Source organism: Bombina bombina, chromosome 2, assembly GCF_027579735.1.
Source record: "Bombina bombina isolate aBomBom1 chromosome 2, aBomBom1.pri, whole genome shotgun sequence".
Classification (NCBI taxonomy): Eukaryota; Metazoa; Chordata; class Amphibia; order Anura; family Bombinatoridae; genus Bombina; species Bombina bombina.
Window position 1 is genome coordinate 666,711,037 of NC_069500.1, and position 23,498 is coordinate 666,734,534.

General features: G+C 41.1%; 1 protein-coding gene across 1 annotated transcript in view; it reads right to left on the bottom strand.

Moving 5' to 3' along the window:
• Positions 1-23,498, bottom strand: part of TMEM38B (transmembrane protein 38B) — a 266,479-nt gene that overhangs the window by 41,460 nt on the left and 201,521 nt on the right. The window contains exon 5 of the mRNA XM_053702612.1: positions 10,534-10,651. Coding sequence (XP_053558587.1) covers positions 10,534-10,651 — 118 coding nt within the window. The remainder of the gene's footprint in view (positions 1-10,533; positions 10,652-23,498) is intronic.

Sequence of the window (23,498 nt, forward strand, 5' to 3'; positions counted from 1 at the left end):
ACAAATGTACAATAAACAATATGTGCTTTGAAAAAAATGTTGATCGATAAACCGATCTGGATGACAATATTAATATATACAAAAATGCGAAGAAAAATAATTATTCAAACAAAAAATTATTGTAATATGTCCAGACAAAAAATATAATATGAGATCTACAAGTGTACACAGCCCTCCTATGGCTTGAAATGTCCAAAGTGCAAGTGCAGAAATGTGGTGAATTGTTCTCCAATAGTGTTAGAGGAAGTGAAACTCAAACATCAAAAAATGAAAAGTGTTTATGTGTACAGTCAAAATCCAAAAAAACTTCCAAAAAACATACAAAAAAATATAGTGTATAAAATCCAATGTTGATAAAACGAATATTGTGTCACCAAAAAACTTCCAAATATGTTTGGTAATGATCAAACAAAAATAATAATATGATAGAAAAAACAAAACAAAACTTAATGTGACCAAAAATAATCCAAATGGAAAAAATAGTAGTGTAAATTTTTTTTTCCATTTTTTCCATTTGGATTGGGAGTGACATTAAAGTAACCCGACAATAGGACCTTAGCTTTAGAAAATGTAAACATATTTTTTACTAATAAATTACAAAACCTTTTATTGGGGTTATTTTGGCCATAAATGTTGGCTAGTAGAGATTCTTCATTTCGAATAATAAGCCTATTAATTAAATATCTTCTTTCATTATACTTTAAAACATTAACGCCTAGATTTGGAGTTTTGTTGGTAAAGACTCGCGGTGCTAACAAGCCTTTTTTTCCAGCGCACCCTTTAAACAACGCTGGTATTACGAGTTTTCTGAATGGCTGCGTTAGCCTCAGAAAAGTGAGCATTGAGACAAATTTAGGTCCACTTCAACCCTCAATACAAGCGCTGCTTACGGTAGCGGTAAGCTGGAAAAACATGCTCGTGCACGATTTCCCCATAGGATACAATGGGGCTGAGCTGGCTGAAAAAAAAACTAACACCTGCAAAAAAAGCAGCGTTCACCTAACACCCTAACATGAACCCGAGTCTAAACACCCCTAATCTTACACTTATTAATCCCTAATCTGCCGCCCCCGACATCCTCGTCACCTGCATTATATTATTAACCCCTAATCTGCCGCTCCGGACACCGCCGCCACCTACATTATCCCTATGAACCCCTAATCTGCTGCCCCTAACATTGCCGCCACCTATATCCGATGGGGCAGAAGAGGACATCCAGACCGGCAGAAGTCTTCATCCTATCCGGGCAGAAGAGGACATCCGGACCGGCAGACATCTTCATCCAAGCGGCATCTTCTATCTTCATCCATCCGACGAGGAGCGGCTCCATCTTCAAGACCTCCAGCGCGGAGCATCCTTCCTGGCCGACGGACTAACGAAGAATGATGGTTCCTTTAAATGACGTCATCCAAGATGGCGTCCCTCGAATTCTGATTGACTGATAGGATTCTATCAGCCAATTGGAATTAAGGTAGGAAAAATGTGCAACACCTTCATGTGAGAGATCTCTAGGCACGTTTGTGAGCTTACATGTTAAAAGTAAGTATATATAAAACACCATAGAGAAGGTAGAAATACCAGAGTTGTTGCCAACAATAACCAGGATTTCACAGGTAAGGATCCTGGATGGAGGGAAAGCTGTTGTGGATGTGGAGCTTTAGATAATTAAAAGATTATATATTACAGGATGATACACTACATAGACTGCTGGTACAGGTAAGCGAGAAATGGATAACAGGTGAAAAGAGGTAGATTGCTGGTCAGCAAAAAAGGTGATACTGAACGCCACAGGACTTTATCAACCTACTTAGGGCCACTGTCTACCTGACATCAGGGCCGTCTTTAAAACAGGGCAAAAGGGGCAGCTGCCCAGGGCCCAGTTTCTGTTGAGGGGCCCAAGAGTTCATACCAGACTGCTGATGTGACATGGGGAACACACACATTCAGTCCTAATACTGTCACAGTCAAAAGTACTCTGTTTATATATATATATATATTTTTTTAAACTGTGCCATACCGTGCCGGTGTCATGTAACATGCCAAGCTATTGCCAAGTGATGTTTTAGATGTGCACTGTGCAGTACTGAATGCAAGGCCCTAACTCGGTATCCAGCCATTCCCACTGCATCAGAAAAGGTCCTACTGGGGTTACCACTGTTACCAGGTCACTGCTCTGGAGGTGGGGATTGTTTCTGGGTAGGGCTGACTGTAGGCGCATGCAGCAGAAAGCTGGAGCGGCAAGGATGTGAGGATTTAAGCATCTGTGCAGCTGCATACACTGCTCTCTTCAGTCTTGAGGCTGTGTGACTCATCTCACACTGTATCCATGCAGCCTTGGACAGACAGCATCCAGTCTGCTGGTCCCCTTAGCCCTGCTCTTTCTGCTGTGGCCCTAAGATCAACTAACTGAAGTTTGTTAGGGGAACAGTGCTTTGTAGAAAGGTGTCAGTGGGAAGAATAAGTGAGTGCACACACACCCCTCCCCATGCAGCATTGTCTAGTGCAGGGTGAGAGGGAATTTGTTCCTAGCAAAGAAGTGACATGTGCTGCTGTGGCTGATGTATAGTGTCATGCTGATACTTCACACATTAATGTAAGGTTTATTTTTATAGTTTTTGTTTTCTCTCTGTCTCAGATTTTACAGCTTCCCATAGTAGTTCTGCTGTTCCAGTCAGTAAACTTATATTTGTCTGCACCTCCATGCTTCCTCCTCAGTCTTTACCTTGCTTTGCTCCTGTTGGCTGCCCTAAATCTCTTTAACCAGCTAACCTCACAGCAGAATCACATTCAAAAGAATAATAAATTAATCCACAGTGGAGGAATTTATATATTTATTTATTTATTAGTACTGCTTAGGTCCAGTTTCACATATTGCAATTTATTTCATTTTTTTAAATGATTAGCCCAGCAGTGGATGATCCACTGCTGGGCTAATAATTTAAAAAAATTTGATTTAGTTGTTTTTTGGGATATTGGGGTGGAGAGCGAAATTGCATGGGGGGGGGGGGGCAAGAAAATTTTTGCCCAGGGTCCAGTCAATATTAAAGACGGCCCTGCCTGACATAATTGCAAGTTTGGTAATGTAGCATTTAATATCTTTCCACACCCTAAACAGATAATACAGAAAGTCGCTCCTTGACCCATCCTGCTCATGATCCAATCACAAACCAAACCATTCTCTCACATCCTACCAACATGACCTAAACTCTACCCTAGACTGTAAGTTGTCATTGGAGTATTGGCATTTCATAAAATAGAATACATTTTACTGTTTCAACATCAGATTTTCTAGTGTAGGCTCAAACATTACATAGATATATAAGTTGAACAACATATTTTGCACTATTGGTGAATACATGGTTCAAGCCATATATACATATAATGAACACAAACATAAATCTGTAATTTTGACAATGTTTTAAAAGAATACAATGTTCAGCAAGAGACTACACATTCATTTTCATTCATGTCTAACTGAATTAAATTGTCTGTCTTCAAAATATTGTATTTGTTATCTCCTACACAAAGGGTAAATATATACAGTGGGTATTTTTTTTTCCGCTGGTGTTTTGTGGTAGGAGGGCACTATGAAGATCTGGACTACAACATTTGTGTTGTGGTGGATTTTTAGGTAGCTCATTCACATGTATACAGAATAATACTTCTCAACCAGACAGAAAGAGAAATAGCAGTAGCTTTCTGACCCTTATGCTTTCCAGAGAAACAAACAAACAGGGCAGAAGACTGGCGAAAATCCTTAGTCGTCTGTAGATAACATTTTAAAGCATGCACAACATCCAAGTTGTGCAACAAACGTTCCTTATTAGAAGAAGGATTAGAACATAGAGAATGAACAACAATTTCCTGATTAATATTTCTATCTGAAACCACTTTCGGAAAGAAATCCTAACTTAGTACGAAGAACCGCCTTATCAGCATGAAAGATTAGATAAGGCGAATCGCACTGCAAAACCAAGAGTTCCGAGACTCTCCGAGCAGAAGAGATAGCAATAAGAAACAAAACCTTCCAAGAAAACAACTTACTATCTATGGAATGCATTGGCTTAAATGGAGCCTGCTGCAAAACTTTAAGAACAAGGTTAAGGCTCTAAGGAGGAGCAACAGATTTAAACACAGTCCTGATTCTGACCAGGGCCTGACAAAAAGATTAAACATCTGGCACATCCGCCAGACGCTTGTGCAACAAAATAGATAATGCAGAAATATGACCCTTCAGAGAACTGACTGACAATCCATTCTCCAGACCTTTCTGGAGAAAAGACAAAATCCTAGGAATTCTGACCCTACTACAAGAATAGCCCTTGGATTCACACCAATAAAGGTATTTACGCCATACCTTATGGTAAATCTTTCTAGTAACAGGCATGCGAGCCTGAATCATAGTCTCAATGACTGACTCAGAAAAACCACGCTTAGACAGAACTAAGCGTTCAATCTCCAAGCAGGCAGCTTCAGAGAAGCAAGATTTGGATGAAGGAATGGACCCTGAGTTAGAAGATCCTTCCTCATAGGCAACCTCCAAGGTGGAAGAGATGACATCTTCACTAGGTCTGCATACCAGATCCTGCAAGGCCAAGCAGGAGCTATTAGAATTACCAATGCTCTCTCCTGTTTGATACAAGCAATAACTCATGGAAGGAGAGCAAACGGAGGAAACAGATATGCCAGACTGAAATCCCAAAGAACTGCCAGAACATCTATCAGGGCGGCCTGCAGATCTCTTGACCTTGAACCATACCTTGGACGTTTGGTGTTCTGCCTGGGATGAAATGTCTGTCTGCTCAGGAAGTCTGCTTCCCAGTTGTCCACCCCTGGAATGTGGATGGCAGATAGACAGCAATTGTGAGCTTCCGCCCACAGAACAATAATGGCTAAGGAACTTTGAGTTCCGTCCTGGTGGTTGATGTAAGCCACTGAGGTGACATTGTCCAACTGGAAACTGATAAACCGGGCTAAGGACAGCTGAGGCCAAACCATCAGAGCATTGTAAATTGCTCTCAACTCCAAGATATTTATGGAGAGAGCAGACTCCTCCAGAGTACATAGTCCCTGCGCCTTTAACGAGTCCCAGACAGCTCCCCAGCCCAGCAGGCTGGCGCCTGTGGTCACAATCACCCAGGAAGGCCTCCGGAAGCATGTGCCCTGAGGCAGATACTTCCAAGAAAGCCACCATGGGAGATTCTCTTGTCACCTGATCTATATCTATCCTCAGACAGATCCAAATGGTCCTGTTCCATTGTCTGAGTATGCATAACTGCAGAGCTCTCAAATGGAATCGAGCAAAGGGAATGATGTCCATGGAAGCGACCATCAGACCAATTATCTCCATACATTGAGCCACTAATGGCCGAACAGTAGACTGCAGAGAGAGGGAAGAGGAAAGAATTTTGGATTTTCTCACCTCTGTCAGAAATATTTTTATGGATAGGGAATCTATTATGGTCCCTAAGAAAACTACCCTTGTAGCTGGAACAAGGGAACTCTTTTCCAGATTCACTTTCCATCCATGGGAACGTAGAAAAGACAACAAGATATCTGTATGAGAGTTTGCTTGTTGAAAAGACGGCGCCTGAACCAATATGTCGTCCAGGGCGCCACTACAATTCCTCGAGACCTGATCACTTCCAAGAGAGCCCCCAGAACCTTTGAGAAAATTCATGGGAGTTGTGGCAAGGCCAAACGGAAGAGCCACAAACTGAAAATGTTTGTCTAGAAATGCGAATCTCAGGAACTTGTGATGATCCCTGTGGATGGGAACATGAAGATACGCATTCTTCAAGTCTATGGTCGTCATGAACTGACCCTCTTGGACCAGGGGAAGAATGGAATGAATGGTTTCCATTTTGAAGGACGGTACCCTGAGAAACTTGTTGAGACACAGAGGTCTAGAATAGGATGAAGAGTTCCCTCCTTTTTGGGAACCACAAACGGATTTGAATAGAATCCTAGAACCTGTTCCCTTATAGGAACTGGAACTATCAATCCCAGGGAAGAAAGGTCCCAGACGCAATTCAAGAAAGCCTCTCTTTATCTGGTCTGCAGATAATCTTGAGAGGTGGAACTTGCCCCTGGGAGGAAAAGTTTTGAATTCTATTTTATAACCCTGCAATACTATGTCCACAGCCCAGGAATCTGGGACATCTCGTATCCAAGCTTGATAAAACAGAGAAATTCTACCCCCCACTTGGTACGATCCCGGATCGGGGGCAAACCCTTTGTGCTGATTAAGACTCAGCCGCAGGTTTCTTAGATTGCTTCCCTTTGTTCCAGGACTGATTTGGTTTCAAAGAAGACTTGGACAGCTCCTTCTTGGAAGAGGAAGACTTTCCTTTGAAGCTACGAAAGGAACGAAAATTACTCTGACGTCCTTTAGGTCTATTCTTCTTGTCTTGTGACAGAAAAGACCCTTTTCCAACCGTAACATCAGAAATTATTTATGCCAGACCAGGTCCAAACAAGTTCTTACCCTTGTAAGGAAGTGCCAGAAGCTTGAACTTGGAAGTAACATCAGCTGACCAAGATTTTAGCCACAACGCCCTGTGGGCTAATACAGTGAAGCCAGATATCTTGGCTCCCAGTTTAATAACCTGCATGGCAGCATCAGAAATAAAAGAATTGGCTAGATTGAGAGCCTTAATCCTGTCTTGGATCTCCTCCAAAGGAGTCTCTACCTGAAGTGCATCAGACAAGGCATCGTACCAAAATGATGCCACACTAGACACAGTGGCAATACATACTGCAGGTTAGCCCTGCCGGCTAATACATAAAAGCCAGATATCTTGGCTCCCAGTTTAATAACCTGCATGGTAGCATCAGAAATAAAAGAATTGGCTAGCTTGAGAGCCTTAATGCTATCTTGGATCTCCTCCAAAGGAGTCTCTACCTGAAGTGCATCAGACAAGGCATTGTACCAAAATGATGCCGCACTAGACACAGTGGCAATACATACTGCAGGTTGCCATTGAAGACCCTGATGAATGTACATCTTCTTCAAATAAGCCTCCAGCTTTTTGTCCATTAGATCCTTAAAATAGCAGCTATCCTCTATAGGAATAGTAGTTTTCTTAGCCAGAGTAGAAATGGCCATTCTACTTTAGGCACCGCGCGCCATGAATCCTTGATGAAGTCATCGACAGGAAACATCTTTTTAAAGACAGGAGACTGGGAAAAAGGAATCCCTGGTTTCTCCCATTCCTGTGCAATAAATTCCATTGCACGGTCTGGAACAGGAAACACTTCCACAGTGGAAGGAACGTCATAGTAGTTTATTAAGTTTATTAAATTTCTTAGGGTTGACAACGACAGGCATATCAGAGTTGTCCAAAGTAGCCAAAACCTCCTTTAGTAATACACAAAGGTGTTCAAGCTTAAATCTGAAGGATACCAATTTAGCATCAGATGAAGGAATTATACTGTCTGAGTGAGATTTCAGCCTCAAAAGCTACCGACGTGTCCTCCTCCCCATGAGAAAGGGCAACCTGAGTAGCAGTGGGAAGAAGAGCAACCTTGTCATCTGAATCTCTAGTTTTCCTCTTACGTTTTCCCTTTAGCAAAGGAAAAGCAGATAATGCCACAGATACTGCAGAAGATACATGAGCAGCAAATTCTGCAGGCAAATATACACCTCCAGGAGGCTGAGAGGAACCGCAGGGCACTGCATGTGACGCCTTAGAGGCTAGGGAAGCTATAGGAGAAAGCTGTGGCATTGTATGAACAGCATCATCCTGAGAGACATTAGGCTCAGCAAAAAAAAGTTTATCTTTACATTTCAATGTCCTCTCTACACATGAGGAACAAAATTGCATAGGAGTAACAATTTGGGCTTCTAAACACAATAAGCACGTATTCATAAGAGTAGTCTTCTGCTCCATGACAGACATGGCCCCAAAAAAAAGTTTAAAGGAAAAACTTTGCTTTTAACACAATCTTTCCCCCAGAAAAAAGAACCACTAGTCTTTTCAGTATCAGAGAGAAAAATATGTTATTTGAAAAATTAACTGTCACTTTAAATTGTTCCCTGCTCAGAGCGGTAACGTATAACCTTAGAGAAGCAAAGCGTTCGTATTCTTTCAAAAATAAACCTCACAATGTCAGCCTCTATACCTCAGCTGAACTGAGGTGCCTAACTGCTCCTTCCGGATTACAGAACTGCCAGAGACACTGATTCAGACCTTAACAAGGTTTGAGGGGAGTAACCACTCACCTCAACAAGAATACACATATAGCACTCCTGAGTGCTCTCACATAGATAATATCATACAATATACTTATACACAATAGACTACTGTCCAATAATATGGCTAATTGTTAGCAAATGAGTCAGGATAGATAGAAGTGAAAGAATGCACATTAAAATTTAACTTTTATTCTTGCTATGTTAAAAATGTACACACACATACACATGACACACAATTATTAAAACTACGGATAGGGGGAACATGGATCAGCGTGACAGCTGGATAGAAAATAATGAAAATAGTGAATAATACTGGTAGTATAGCAAGTTAAGTGTTCAAATCTCATAAGAGAAATTGCATGTGGATACTGCTATACATACTGGTAAGCTGCCAATACTCCTGAATAAATAGCGATAGATTTCAGAGCCTAAAGTGTGACTCAGAGGTTACTGCACACTAGATTAGTGTAATAGATAATACTTGACTAGTAAGTATTACAAGTTATATGCAAATATAGTAGGTAAATCAATGAGGCTAATCATCATAGTATAGAGAATTTAGTGTGCAGTTTTACTTGTACATAGTGGGCAAGCTAAAACTAGTGCACATTGTATCACCACAATTTAAATGGAATAATTGTGTTAATCACAGTTGAACTGAGAAATATATATAATATGATAGTATTTAGTTGCGCGGGTATAGTATTTGACCGCACAATTTGTTAATGGAGTTGCAGTAGATATCAGCTTATTAGGAGCAGACTGTACAAGCCCCTAAATGTTTACAACTGATATCTATACACTGTAATTCAGTGTCTTTCAATAACTGTGTAGCTTAGGTTTTTACCACCTTTTATATTCGTTCCCATTAAACATTGGGTGTATACATAGAAATATGCTCTGGCCCACTAAATCAATAGCAGCAGCCTTAATTGAATACTAAAATTGATGATTCTCACACCAGTGAGAAATCGCACTCACTGTTAAATGCTAGAACTGCTTATAGTATCTGTCATCAGTGTGCTACATAATCTAAAGATGTTGCCACTTGTAATCGAAGCCGGCTCTATGTATAACTCCTGCAGCCAATGTGCTGCCTATTATAAAGACCTTTATATTGCTACAACATTAGCAGTCAACATGCTGTATAGTATCACTTAAAGGTTATCAATACATCGGGTTCTGAGAGTCATAGTTCATAGTATGGACCGGATTTGTTTGTAACATCTATAGTCAGCGTATGATTGAACGTGCTGCACGCTAAAAAACTGGGTCACACACACACTTTATTTGATTACAATAACTTGAGTTATACTAGGAGGGAGGTAGATTGTTGGATTACCACTCGTGATATTGATCGCGATATTGATCTAGTGGTTACAATGTTAGTTCTGTTAGAGCTGTCAGTATAGATTTAGTATTCTGTTTGATATTAGCGTGTATATGTTTACACTTATATCTATACTATACTGATTCAGACCTCTATTAGATCACAGCCGACACTGTTCTGTTAGCTGAGGAGCGGAAAGGAAAGAGTTCACGTGACCAGTGGGAAAACTAGCTGCGCACCAAAGAAGGTGCGCAAAAAATAACAGACCCTTTTGCAGGGAATTCTTAAAGTGCTAGTCTCCTACCTAGAAGACAAAAAGGCACTTACCTGCAATCTAGCCGTCCGGCAGGAGGAACTCACAAGGCGTGAAAGGATACATACTCGTTACAGAGACCTGTAGTAAAAAAGAAAGAACAGAGTAAACATACTCTGGCTTTCCATACTAGGGCAGCAAAATGTTAGGAAAGCGCAGCAAGGCCCACCTCACAAGTTCCTAAATGCTTTAAAGCCACCACTACCCTACTGAAGAGATTAACATGGACTATGGCTAGACCAAAAAAACTTGCTTGTAGCGAAAGAAATCCAATTTTCTTCAGACACCAGAACTTCACCTCCTCCATTGACAGAGGCAAAGAGAATGACTGGCGTTTATGGGTAGGGGAGTGACACTTAACAGCTTTGCTGTGATGCTTTTTGCCTCCTCCTGCTGGCCAGGAGTGATATTCCCAATAGTAATTGATGACGTTGTGGACTCTCCATATCTTAGGAAAGAAAAAAGGGAAAGGAGCTATTTGTAATTAATATAATGCACTCCAGTAAATAAAATGGATCATTGGGAACACGTTTAAGGGGAGAACATTCAACAGTACAATGTTCCTTTAAGAACATTCATGTAATCATTCAATAACCCTATAACAAAAATGACCATGTGTGTGCCCCAGACACTATAAAATGTCAGATAAAATGTGCTAAAGATGTGTAAAGTGCTATACTGTAGTCTCCTTACCTTTGTAACAACCAGAAACATGGTATAAATAAACATGATATTGTGTCTTGAAATTGGAAGATACTGGGTGTGTTGCAGTGTGAATAGAACTGCACCAATCAACGACACCTTTACTGGGCTGCAATTAAAACAAAACAAGCATTTAAAAATACAATCCTGTTGCGCTGATTACATACAAAATCAAATGCAATTTATTTCACACTTGTCTTTGTTAATAACCTTTACACTGTAAACAATATTAATAAGGTACAAATGTATACTTAGTAGATAAATCAGCCAACAAAGAAAGACGATGACATTATCAGTAATTAAAGGTGTGGTTAAAATAACAACCGATAAAAATGGATGCTGTTACTTAAAACATATATTGCAAAGATTTTAACATCAATATGTAAAAAAAACTATTATCTTTATATAATATAATATCATGAGTTATAAGAATGAAAGAAGTTATGACACATTGATAATAGGATTAGAAATGTTATTTTAAATGGGACATTGACTAAGAAAGAATTAATAAATATGTTTTGAATGCAGCAATACAAGATAATATTTTACATGGAGTTAGAAAAAGTTGCTATAACTTCTGAACTATATGTGAAATACAATGGGCCAGATTACGAGTGGAGTGCTATTTAGCGCTTTTGCTCGCACGCTAACTGCGCTAGAAGTAAACTTTCTCTGCGCATCAGGTTGCGTTCGTATTTCAAGTTGAAAGTAAAAAGCTATTGCTTGCGCACTAACGTTGCACACAAAAAGCCAAACTTAGAATATCGCTCATTCGATAACCTATTCCCTCATAAAAGTCGATAGAGAAAAAAGTTAAAACCTAATACCCCACTAGTGCGCTAACCCGAACACATAGTCTCAAGTGCGCTAAACCGACATGAAAATATAAATATATTTTACATGCTGTTTTCTTTCTGATTGCACCTCACGTGTATAAAACCATATCACATTTTAACATACTTATGACTATCATGATAGAGCTGAAAAATAATTAACTTTGTCAACTCACAAGTTTTAGATGTGTTTAAATTAGAGGAACACATTAGAAGCAAGCTAAGTATCTCTGATAATCCCCCATAATTTTGGAAGTGCAAATTTGAGTTCAGGTGTATCATTTTGATCACAGCCATTTCAAGATGCTAAAAATCAATGTTAAACATTTGAAATTAACACTAACTATAGCAATGTTTGCTCAGCTGTTTTGTTCTGGGGTGTAAAAAATTATTTCAGGCCAAAGAGGTTATGCAATTATACAGTTTATTTTGATTATAATAAAACAGTAAAAATATGCAGTTATGTGATTGTAATAAAATGTTAAGCAAATTATGTTTGTCAACTTTTTGTAAACAAAATATATAGCAAATCCTTTTATATTAAGTTTACTGCATGCAAACAAAGGGCCAGATTACAAGTGGAGCGCTAATTAACTCTTCGCTCAAGCATTAGTTGTGATAGAAGTAAGCTTTTTGTGCTCGTCAGGTTGCACTGGTATTAAGAGTTAAAAGAAAACTGTTTTCGTTTGAGCGCTAACCAGATGCACAAAAAGCCAAAGTTAGAATATAACGTGCGCATTTATTCCCTCAAAGAAGTCAAAGGAGAAATAAAAGTAGAAAAAACTTAACAACCGACTCTTGCGCAAACCCGAACGCATATTCTCAAGTGCGCTAACACAACATGAAAATAAGAATATTTCACATCCCAATGTTCTTCACATAGCAGAAAATGTTCTTTTTATTCATAAATACAAATTTCTACATATATCTGATGGTATTTTGCACAAATTTAAAAAAAAAAGGGTTACAAAAAAAAATATTTTCTGAGGGGTACTAATCATTATTAAGGCATCGCTGCAATACCCTGAAAGCAGCTGGAAGCGATTGTGATTGCTTCCAGCGCTTCAAACCCCAGAGGACGTGCCAGGCATGTCCTTGGTCGTTAACAACCGTTTTTTTGTAGGACATGCCTGGCAAGTCCTTGGTCGTTATGGGGTTAAACAACTTTCCAATTTACTTTTATCATCACATTTGCTTTGTTCTCTTTGTATTCTCAGTTGAAAGCTAAACCTAGGTAGGCTCATATGCTAATTCCTAAGCCCTTGAAGGCCACCTCTTATATGAATGCATTTGACAGTTTTTCCAGCTAGAGGGCATTAGTTCATGTGTGCCATATAGATAACATTCTGCTCACTCCCGTGGAGTTTCTAATGAGTCAGCACTGATTGGCTAAAACGTGTCTGTCAAAAGAACTCAAATAAGGAGGCAGTCTGCACAGGCTTTGATACAAGGTAATCACAGAGGAAAAAGTATATTAATATAACAATGATGGTTATGCAAAAACATAATTTATGCTTACCTGATAAATGTATTTCTCTTGTGGTGTATCCAGTCCACGGATCATCCATTACTTGTGGGATATTCTCCTTCCCAACAGGAAGTTGCAAGAGGATCACCCACAGCAGAGCTGCTATATAGCTCCTCCCCTAACTGCCATATCCAGTCATTCGACCGAAACAAGCCGAGAAAGGAGAAACCATAGGGTGCAGTGGTGACTGTAGTTTAAATTAAAATTTAGACCTGCCTTAAAAAGACAGGGCGGGGCGTGGACTGGATACACCACAAGAGAAATAAATTTATCAGGTAAGCATAAATTATGTTTCTCTTGTTAGGTGTATCCACTCCACGGATCATCCATTACTTGTGGGATATTCTCCTTCCCAACAGGAAGTTGCAAGAGGATCACCCACAGCAGAGCTGCTATATAGCTCCTCCCCTAACTGCCATATCCAGTCATTCTCTTTCAAGCTCTCAACATAGCTGGAGGTAGTAAGAGGAAAGTGGTAAAATATAGTTAGTTTTTTCTTCAATCAAAAGTTTTTTGTTTTTAAATGGTACCGGAGTGTACTATTTTATCTCAGGCAGCATTTAGAAGAAGAATCTGCCTGTGTTTTTCTATGATCTTAGCAGAAGTAACTAAGATCCACTGCTATTCTCACATATGTCTGAGGAGTGAGGTAACTTCAGAGGGAGAATGGCGTGCAGGGTATCCTGCAATAAGGTATGTGCAGTTAAGTTTTTCTAGGGATGGAATTTGCTAGAAAATGCTGCTGATACCGGATTAATGTAAGTTAAAGCCTAAATACAGTGATTTAATAGCGACTAGTATCAGGCTTGCTATCAGAGGTATATACTCTGATTAATGTGCAATATAAAACATTTGCTGGCATGTTTAATTGTTTTTATACATGCTTTGGTGATAAAACTTATTGGGGCCTAGTTTTTTCCACATGGCTGGCTTTATTTTTGCCTAGAAACAGTTTCCTGAGGCTTTCCACTGTTATAGTATAAAAGTTACAGTTGGTGCAGTTAAAATTACAAACTGTGACATTCAGCTTCCCTCAGCAGTCCCCTGCATGCTATAGGACATCTCTGAAGGGCTCAAAAGGCTTCAAAAGTAGGAGCTGTGGCAGTTGTTATGACTGTTTAAAAAACATATTTTTCGTTTTGTTAATCTGTTTTTTGTATTAAGGGGTTAATCATCCATTTGCAAGTGGGTGCAATGCTCTGCTAACTTGTTACATACACTGTAAAAATTTTGTTAGTTTAACTGCCTTTTTTCACTGTTATTTCAAATTTTGGCAAAATTTGTTTCTCTTAAAGGCACAGTAACGTTTTTTTATATTGCTTGTTAACTTGATTTAAAGTGTTTTCCAAGCTTGCTAGTCTCATTGCTAGTCTGTATAAACATGTCTGACATAGAGGAAACTCCTTGTTCATTATGTTTAAAAGCCATGGTGGAACCCCATAGGAGAATGTGTACTAAATGTATTGATTTCACTTTAAACAATAAAGATCAGCTGTTATCTTTAAAAGAATTATCACCAGAGGATTCTGACAAGGGGGAAGTTATGCCGACTAACTCTCCCCACGTGTCGGACCCTTTGACTCCCGCTCAAATGACTCACGCTAAAATGGCGCCAAGTACATCAAAGACGCCCATAGCGATTACTTTGCAGGACATGGCGGCAATCATGGATAATACCCTGTCAGCGGTATTAGCCAGACTGCCTGAATTCAGAGGAAAGCGCGATAGCTCTGGGGTTAGACGTAATACAGAGCGCGCAGATGTTTTAAGGCCCATGTCTGATACTGGGTCACAATATGCAGAAGCTGAGGAAGAGCTTCAGTCTGTGAGTGACGTCTCTGACTCGGGGAAACCTGATTCAGATATGTCTACTTTTAAATTTAAGCTTGAGAACCTCCGGGTGTTGCTTGGAGAGGTTTTAGCTGCTCTGAATGACTGTGACACAATTGCAGTGCCAGAGAAATTGTGTAGACTGGATAAATACTACGCGGTGCGGGTGTGTACTGAAGTTTTTCCAATACCTAAAAGGTTTACAGAAATTATTACTAAGGAGTGGGACAGACCCGGTGTGCCGTTCCCCCCCCCCCTCCTATTTTTAGAAAAATGTTTCCAATAGACGCCACCACACGGGACTTATGGCAGACGATCCCTAAGGTGGAGGGAGCAGTTTCTACTTTAGCAAAGCGTACCACTATCCCTGTCGAGGACAGTTGTGCTTTTTCAGATCCAATGGATAAAAAATTAGAAGGTTACCTTAAGAAAATGTTTATTCAACAAGGTTTTATCCTGCAGCCCCTTGCATGCATTGCTCCTGTCACTGCTGCTGCGGCGTTCTGGTTTGAGTCTCTGGAAGAGGCCTTTCAGACAGCTACTCCATTGACTGAAATACATGACAAGCTTAGAACACTTAAGCTAGCTAATTCTTTTGTTTCTGATGCCATTGTTCATTTGACTAAACTAACGGTAAGAATTCTGGATTCGCCATCCAGGCGCGTAGGGCGCTATGGCTTAAATCTTGGTCAGCTGACGTGACTTCAAAGTCTAAATTACTTAACATTCCCTTCAAGGGGCAGACCCTATTCGGGCCTGGTTTGAAGGAAATTATTGCTGACATTACTGGAGGTAAGGGTCATACCCTTCCTCAGGACAGGGCCAAATCAAGGGCCAAACAATCTAGTTTTCGTGCCTTTCGAAACTTCAAGGCAGGTGCAGCATCAACTTCCTCTGCTACAAAACAAGAGGGAACTTTTGCGCAATCTAAGCCGGCCTGGAAATCTAACCAGGCCTGAAGCAAAGGCAAGCAGGCCAGAAAGCCTGCTGCTGCCTCTAAGACAGCATGAAGGAACGGCCCCCTATCCGGCAACGGATCTAGTAGGGGGCAGACTTTCTCTCTTCGCCCAGGCATGGGGAAGAGATGTTCAGGATCCCTGGTCATTGGAGATCATATCTCAGGGATATCTTCTGGACTTCAAAGCTTCCCCCCCACAAGGGAGATTTCACCTTTCGAGATTATCTGTAAACCAGATAAAGAAAGAGGCATTCTTACGCTGTGTGCAAGAACTCCTAATAATGGGGGTGATCCATCCAGTTCCACAGATGGAACAAGAACAGGGATTTTATTCAAATCTGTTTGTGGTTCCCAAAAAAGAGGGAACCTTCAGACCAATTTTGGATCTAAAGATCTTAAACAAATTCCTCGAGTTCCATCGTTCAAAATGGAAACTATTCGGACAATCCTACCTATGATCCAGGAGGGTCAGTACATGACCACAGTGGATTTGAAGGATGCTTACCTTAACATACCGATTCACAAAGATCATCATCGGTTCCTAAGGTTTGCCTTTCTAGACAGGCATTACGAGTTTGTGGCTCTTCCCTTCGGGTTAGCTACAGCCCCAAGAATTTTAACAAAGGTTCTGGGGTCTCTTCTGGCAGTCCTAAGACCACGGGGCATAGCAGTGGCCCCTTATCTAGACGACATCCTGATACAGGCGTCAAACTTCCAAATTGCCAAATCTCATACGGACATAGTGTTGCCATTTCTGAGGTCGCATGGGTGGAAAGTGAACGAGGGAAAGAGTTCTCTATCACCCCTCACAAGGGTTTCCTTCCTAGGAACTCTGATAGATTCTGTAGAAATGAAAATTTACCAGACGGAGTCCAGGTTATCAAAGCTTCTAAATTCCTGCCGTGTTCTTCACTACATTCCGCGCCCTTCGGTGGCTCAGTGCATGGAAGTGATCGGCTTAATGGTAGCGGCGATGGACATAGTGCCATTTGCGCGCCTACATCTCAGACCACTGCAATTATGCATGCTCAGTCAGTGGAATGGGGATTACACAGATTTGTCCCCTCTGCTAAATCTGGATCAAGAGACCAGAGATTCTCTTCTCTGGTGGCTATCTCGGGTCCATCTGTCCAAAGGTATGACCTTTCGCAGGCCAGATTGGACAATTGTAACAACAGATGCCAGCCTTCTAGGTTGGGGTGCAGTCTGGAATTCCCTGAAGGCTCAGGGATCGTGGACTCAGGAGGAGAAACTCCTCCCAATAAATATTCTGGAGTTAAGAGCAATATTCAATGCTCTTCTAGCTTGGCCTCAGTTAGCAACCCTGAGGTTCATCAGATTTCAGTCGGACAACATCACGACTGTGGCTTACATCAACCATCAAGGGGGGACCAGGAGCTCCCTAGGGATGTTAGAAGTCTCCAAGATAATTCGCTGGGCAGAGACTCACTCTTGCCATCTATCAGCGATCCATATCCCAGGTGTAGAGAACTGGGAGGCGGATTTTCTAAGTCGTCAGACTTTTCATCCGGGGGAGTGGGAACTCCATCCGGAGGTGTTTGCTCAATTGGTTCATCGTTGGGGCACACCAGAATTGGATCTCATGGCGTCTCGCCAGAACGCCAAGCTTCCTTGTTACGGATCCAGGTCCAGGGACCCAGAAGCGACGCTGATAGATGCTCTAGCAGCACCGTGGTTCTTCAACCTGGCTTATGTGTTTCCACCGTTTCCTCTGCTCCCTCTACTGATTGCCAAAATCAAACAGGAGAGAGCATCGGTGATCTTGATCGCGCCTGCGTGGCCACGCAGGACCTGGTATGCAGACCTGGTGGACATGTCATCCTTTCCACCTTGGCCTCTGCCTCTGAGACAAGACCTTCTACTACAAGGTCCTTTCAATCATCCAAATTTAATTTCTCTGAGACTGACTGCCTGGAGATTGAACGCTTGATTTTATCAAGGCGTGGCTTCTCCGAGTCAGTCATTGATACCTTAATACAGGCACGAAAGCCTGTAACCAGGAAAATCTACCATAAGATATGGCGCAAATATCTTCATTGGTGTGAATCCAAGAATTACTCATGGAGTAAAGTTAGGATTCCTAGGATATTGTCCTTTCTCCAAGAGGGTTTGGATAAAGGATTATCAGCTAGTTCTTTAAAGGGACAGATTTCTGCTCTGTCTATCCTTTTGCACAAGCGTCTGGCAGAGGTTCCAGACGTCCAGGCATTTTGTCAGGCTTTGGTTATAATTAAGCCTGTGTTTAAACCTGTTGCTCCTCCATGGAGCTTAAACTTGGTTCTTAAGGTTCTTCAAGGAGTTCCATTTGAACCCCTTCATTCCATTGATATCAAACTTTTATCTTGGAAAGTTCTGTTTTTGATGGCTATTTCCTCGGCTCGTAGAGTCTCTGAGTTATCAGCTTTACAATGTGATTCTCCTTATCTGATTTTCCATACAGATAAAGTAGTTCTGCGTACAAAACCTGGGTTTTTACCTAAGGTAGTTTCCAACAAGAATATCAATCAAGAGATTGTTGTTCCATCATTGTGTCCTAATCCTTCTTCAAAGAAGGAACGTCTTTTATATAATTTGGAAGTAGTCCGTGCTTTAAAGTTTTACTTACAAGCGACTAAAGATTTTCATCAAACATCTTCCCTGTTTGTTGTTTACTCTGGACAGAGGAGAGGTCAAAAGGCTTCGGCAACCTCTCTTTCTTTTTGGCTTCGGAGCGTAATACGCTTAGCCTATGAGACTGCTGGACAGCAGCCCCCTGAAAGGATTACAGCTCATTCTACTAGAGCTGTGGCTTCCACCTGGGCCTTTAAAAATGAGGCTTCTGTTGAACAGATTTGGAAAGCGGCGACTTGGTCTTCGCTTTATACCTTTTCAAAATTTTACAAATTTGATACTTTTGCTTCTTTGGAGGCTATTTTTGGGAGAAAGGTTCTACAGGCAGTGGTCCCTTCCGTTTAAGTACCTGCCTTGTCCCTCCCTTCATCCGTGTACTTTAGCTTTGGTATTGGTATCCCACAAGTAATGGATGATCCGTGGACTGGATACACCTAACAAGAGAAAACATAATTTATGCTACATTTAAACTACAGTCACCACTGCACCCTATGGTTTTTCCTTTCTCGGCTAGTTTCGGTCGAATGACTGGATATGGCAGTTAGGGGAGGAGCTATATAGCAGCTCTGCTGTGGGTGATCCTCTTGCAACTTCCTGTTGGGAAGGAGAATATCCCACAAGTAATGGATGATCCGTGGACTGGATACACCTTACAAGAGAAACTGGGTTATGGGTAATAACGGGATTATTTATCTTTTTAAAATATAAAAATTCTGGAGTAGACTGTCCCTTTAAGTGAATTGCTATTTTTGGAATCATATGAATCTCTGTATATAGACTGACATAATTGTTTAAAGGGACAAGAATATGAGCTTGATATTATTTATTTGTTTTTGGTTTTATTATTCAAGGAATAAAAAACTCATGAGCATCTGAAATATTGGTTTTGGAGATTATATCTGCTATTCAGTTCTTAACTAAAGCTCCCTGACAGTATCAGCTGATAGCATATATTAGGAGCTAAACTTTATTAATCCTGTAGTTCTTCCTTTCAATTGTATTTATATTTGTTATGATTTATAGAGCCACCAAACTTTTGCTAAGGAAACCTTATTTTATTGGTCCCACTGATGAAAGCTAGATGGTCCAAAAAACCATAACACCTTCAGATGACTTAATTTACAGTCCAAATGCCTTTTGGATTTATGGTTTAACAGGCCTTACCTACCTGGCATATGGGTGAAAACTCGTTAGATCAGGTAGTGCCATACACTATTTATATTTAGTTGTAGAAAAAACTTGGTTTCCTTACTTATGTATTTATTAATATATGTATTTGATAATGTTAGAGGTGATAAGTATGGATTAACTAGGCAAATACCTTTACTGATTACTGGATATTTGCAACTCCTAGAACCAATTAAAGGGACACTGAACCCAAAATTTTTCTTTTGTGATTCAGACAGAGCATGCAATTTTAAGCAACTTTCTAATTTACTCCTATTATCAATTTTTCTTCATTCTCTTGCTATCTTTATTAGAAAAAGAAGGCATCTAAGCTAAGGAGCCAGCAAATTTTTGGTTCAGAACACTGGACAGCACTTGTTTATTGGTGGGTGAATTTATCCACCAATTGGCAAAAACAACCCAGGTTGTTAACCAAAAATGGTCCGGCATCTAAACTTACATTCTTGCTTTTCAAATAAAGATATCAAGAGAAAGAAGACAATTTGATAATAGGAGTAAATTAGAAAGTTGCTTAATAATGCATGCTCTATCTCAGTGATTTTTAACCTTTTTTTTGCCGTGGCACACTTTTTTACATTAAAAAATCCTGTGGCACACCACCATCCCAAAATGTTAAAAAAATCACACATTGTAGCCTAATACAGCATATATATACACATACACACAAACACACACATACTGTATGTATTGTGCTGTTATGCCATGCCTCCTACAAACTACCCCTGCACTGGGAGTAAAAAACAAGCAAAGTTTAAAAAATATGTCACACTGTTGTCAGTCTGCCGTGGCACACCTGAGGATCTCTCACGGCATACTAGTGTGCCACGGCACACTGGTTGAAAAACACTGCTCTATCTGAATCATGAAAGAAAAAAAATTGGGTTCAGTGTCCCTTTAATTCTACAAAACAATACAGTACACCCAAGCCTATTTCATGTTAAAAACTGTACTAGAGACATCCGATTTATAAAAAATCACTACATTTGATTTTGTTAAAGTTTTAACCCCTGCTATATACCATGGCCTAGTTTCCATTACTGTTGTAAACTGGTAGTAAAAAAAAAAAAGTATCCCTGTTATGGTCTATGCAGAGGTTTTATTTTGTCAACACTTGCAGAAGTCCATATGACCTTTTAATAGAAATTAATTCTCCTCTGGGAGAAGGGTCTTAAAGGGACATTAAACCCAAAAAAATTCTTTCATTATTTTGATAGAGGATACAATTTTTTAAAAGTTTCCAAATTACTTCTATTATCAAATGTGCTTTGTTCACATTATTCTTTGTTGAAAACATACCTAGGTAGGTAGCGTGCACATGCCTGAAGCACTAAATGACAGCAAATAGTGCTGCCATCTAGTGCTCATGCTAATGTATAACAGTGTTGCAAAACTGCTGCCATATAGAGCTGCAGACATGTGCACACTCATAAGCTTACTTTACTGTTTTTAAGGATAACAAGAATACAGTACAAAGAAAATTTGATAACAGAAGCAAATTTAAAAGTTGTTTAAAATTGTATGTACTATCTAAATCAAGAAAGAAAATAATTGGGTTTTATGTCCCTTTAACTGTTCGCAAAACAACAAAGTTGAACAATACACATCAAAAATACATTACAAAGAACAGTTACACTTAGAATAACACCATCTAATATCAATTATTACAAAAAAATAGCCCAAAACAGTTATAAGGGCTCAAAAATATGAGATCTCAGGTGTTAGAAGAAAAAAAAAGCAGCCAAAGGGCTTTAATATAGAGATGTTTATATATGTGTGCATATGTATTTATCTATTTACAGATATATATATATATATATGCATTGGAGACCTTTGCAGTCAAGTAGATGAAAAAAATTAAAAAACATTTATGAAATATTTATCCTATATAATAAAAGGCCAGGTATGTTTGTCAGATGCAGTCATGCGCAGTAGAGACTGCAGAGGACAAACATACCTGGCCTTGATCAGCAGAGGAGTGTGCACTGCGGAAGCTGCCTGGTGGGGGTTTGGCCAGGCGTGCCGTGATGGGGGCGTGGCCTCCCAGGTGTGTCAAGGGTGTGTGGCCTCACTGACATGACAAGGGGGCGTGGCCTCATGGGCGTGACAAGGGGCAGGGCATTGCAGGTGTGGCAAGGGGCGTGATATTGCAGGAGCGTGTGTGAAGGGGCGTGGCCAACGGGAGAGAGGTGGGAAAGACCAAAAGAGAGGAGGGAAATATAGAAAGCAAGCAAAAGAGGGGGGAAGATAGAGAGAGAGCAAAACAGGGGGAGAGAGAGCAAAAGAGGGGGGAGAGAGCAAAAGAGGGGGGAGAGAGCAAAAGAGAAGAGAGAGAGAGCAAAAGAGGAGAAGAGAGAGAGAGAGCAAAAGAGGAGAAGAGAGAGAGAGAGCAAAAGAGGGGGGGGAGATAGCAAAAGAGGGGGGATATAGCAAAAGAGGGGGAGAGAGAGCACAAAAGAGGGGGAGAGAGAGCACAAAAGAGGGGGAGAGAGAGCACAAAAGAGGGGGAGAGAGAGCTCAAAAGAGAGGGAGAGAGAAAGCTCAAAAGAGAGGGAGAGAGAGAGCGCAAAAGAGAGGGAGAGAGAGAGCTCAAAAGAGAGGGGGAGAGAGAGAGCTCAAAAGAGAGGGGGAGAGAGAGAGCGCAAAAGAGAAGGGGGAGAGAGAGAGAGCACAAAAGAGAAGGGGGAAAGAGCGCAAAAGAGAAGGGGGAGAGAGCCAAAAGAAAAGGGGGTGAGAGAGATCTCAAAAGAGAGGGGGGGGGAGAGCGCAAAAGAGAGGGAGAGAGCTCAAAAGAGAGGTGGGAGAGAGAGCTCAAAAGAGAGGGGGAGAGAGAGAGCACAAAAGAGAGGGAGAGAGCTCAAAAGAGGCGGTAGAGAGATAGCTCAAAAGAGGGGGGAGAGAGAAAGCTCAAAAGAAAGGGGGAGATAGAGAGCGCAAAAGAGAAGGAGGAAATAGAGCGCAAAAGAGAAGGGGGAGAGAGAGTGCAAAAGAGGGAGAGAGAGAGCGCAAAAGAGGGAGAGAGAGAGCGCAAAAGAGGGAGAGAGAGAGAGAGCACAAAAGATGGGGGAGAGCGCAAAAGAGAGGGGGAGAGAGCGCAAAAGAGAGGAGAGAGCGCAAAAGAGAGGAGAGAGCGCAAAAGAGAGGGGAGAAAACACAAAAGAGAGGGGGAGAAAACACAAAAGAGAGGGGGGAGAAAACGCAAAAGAGAGGGGGGAGAGAGAGCGCAAAAGAGAGGGGGGAGAGAGCGCAAAAGAGAGGGGGGAGAGAGCGCAAAAGAGAGGGGGGAGAGAGCGCAAAAGAGAGGGGGGAGAGAGTGCAAAAGAGAGGGGGAGAGAATGCAAAAGAGAGGGGGAGAGAGCGAGAGCGCAAAAGAGGGGGAGAGAGAGAGAAAGCGAGCAAAAGAGGGGGGAGAGAGAGCAAAAGAGGGGGGAGAGAGAGCAAAAGAGGGGAGAGAGAGAGCAAAAGAGGGGAGAGAGAGAGAGCAAAAGAGGGGAGAGAGAGAGCAAAAGAGGGGGAGAGACAGCGCAAAATAGGGGGGAGAGAGCTGAAAAGAGAGGGGGAGAGAGAGAGAGAGCGCAAAAGAGAGGGGGGAGAGAGAGGGAGCAAGGGTTGGAACCGCGGTACTCAAAAAATTTGCCCCATGTACACGGGCTTTAGGACTAGTATTTAATAAAGGTTTAAAAACATAATTTATGCTTACCTGATAAATTCCTTTCTTCTGTAGTGTGATCAGTCCACGGGTCATCATTACTTGTGGGATATTATCTGCTCCCCTACAGGAAGTGCAAGAGGATTCACCCAGCAGAGTTGCTATATAGCTCCTCCCCTCTACGTCACCTCCAGTCATTCGACCAAGGACCAACGAGAAAGGAGAAGCCAAGGGTGTAGTGGTGACTGGAGTATAATTTAAAAAATATTTACCTGCCTTAAAAAACAGGGCGGGCCGTGGACTGATCACACTACAGAAGAAAGGAATTTATCAGGTAAGCAT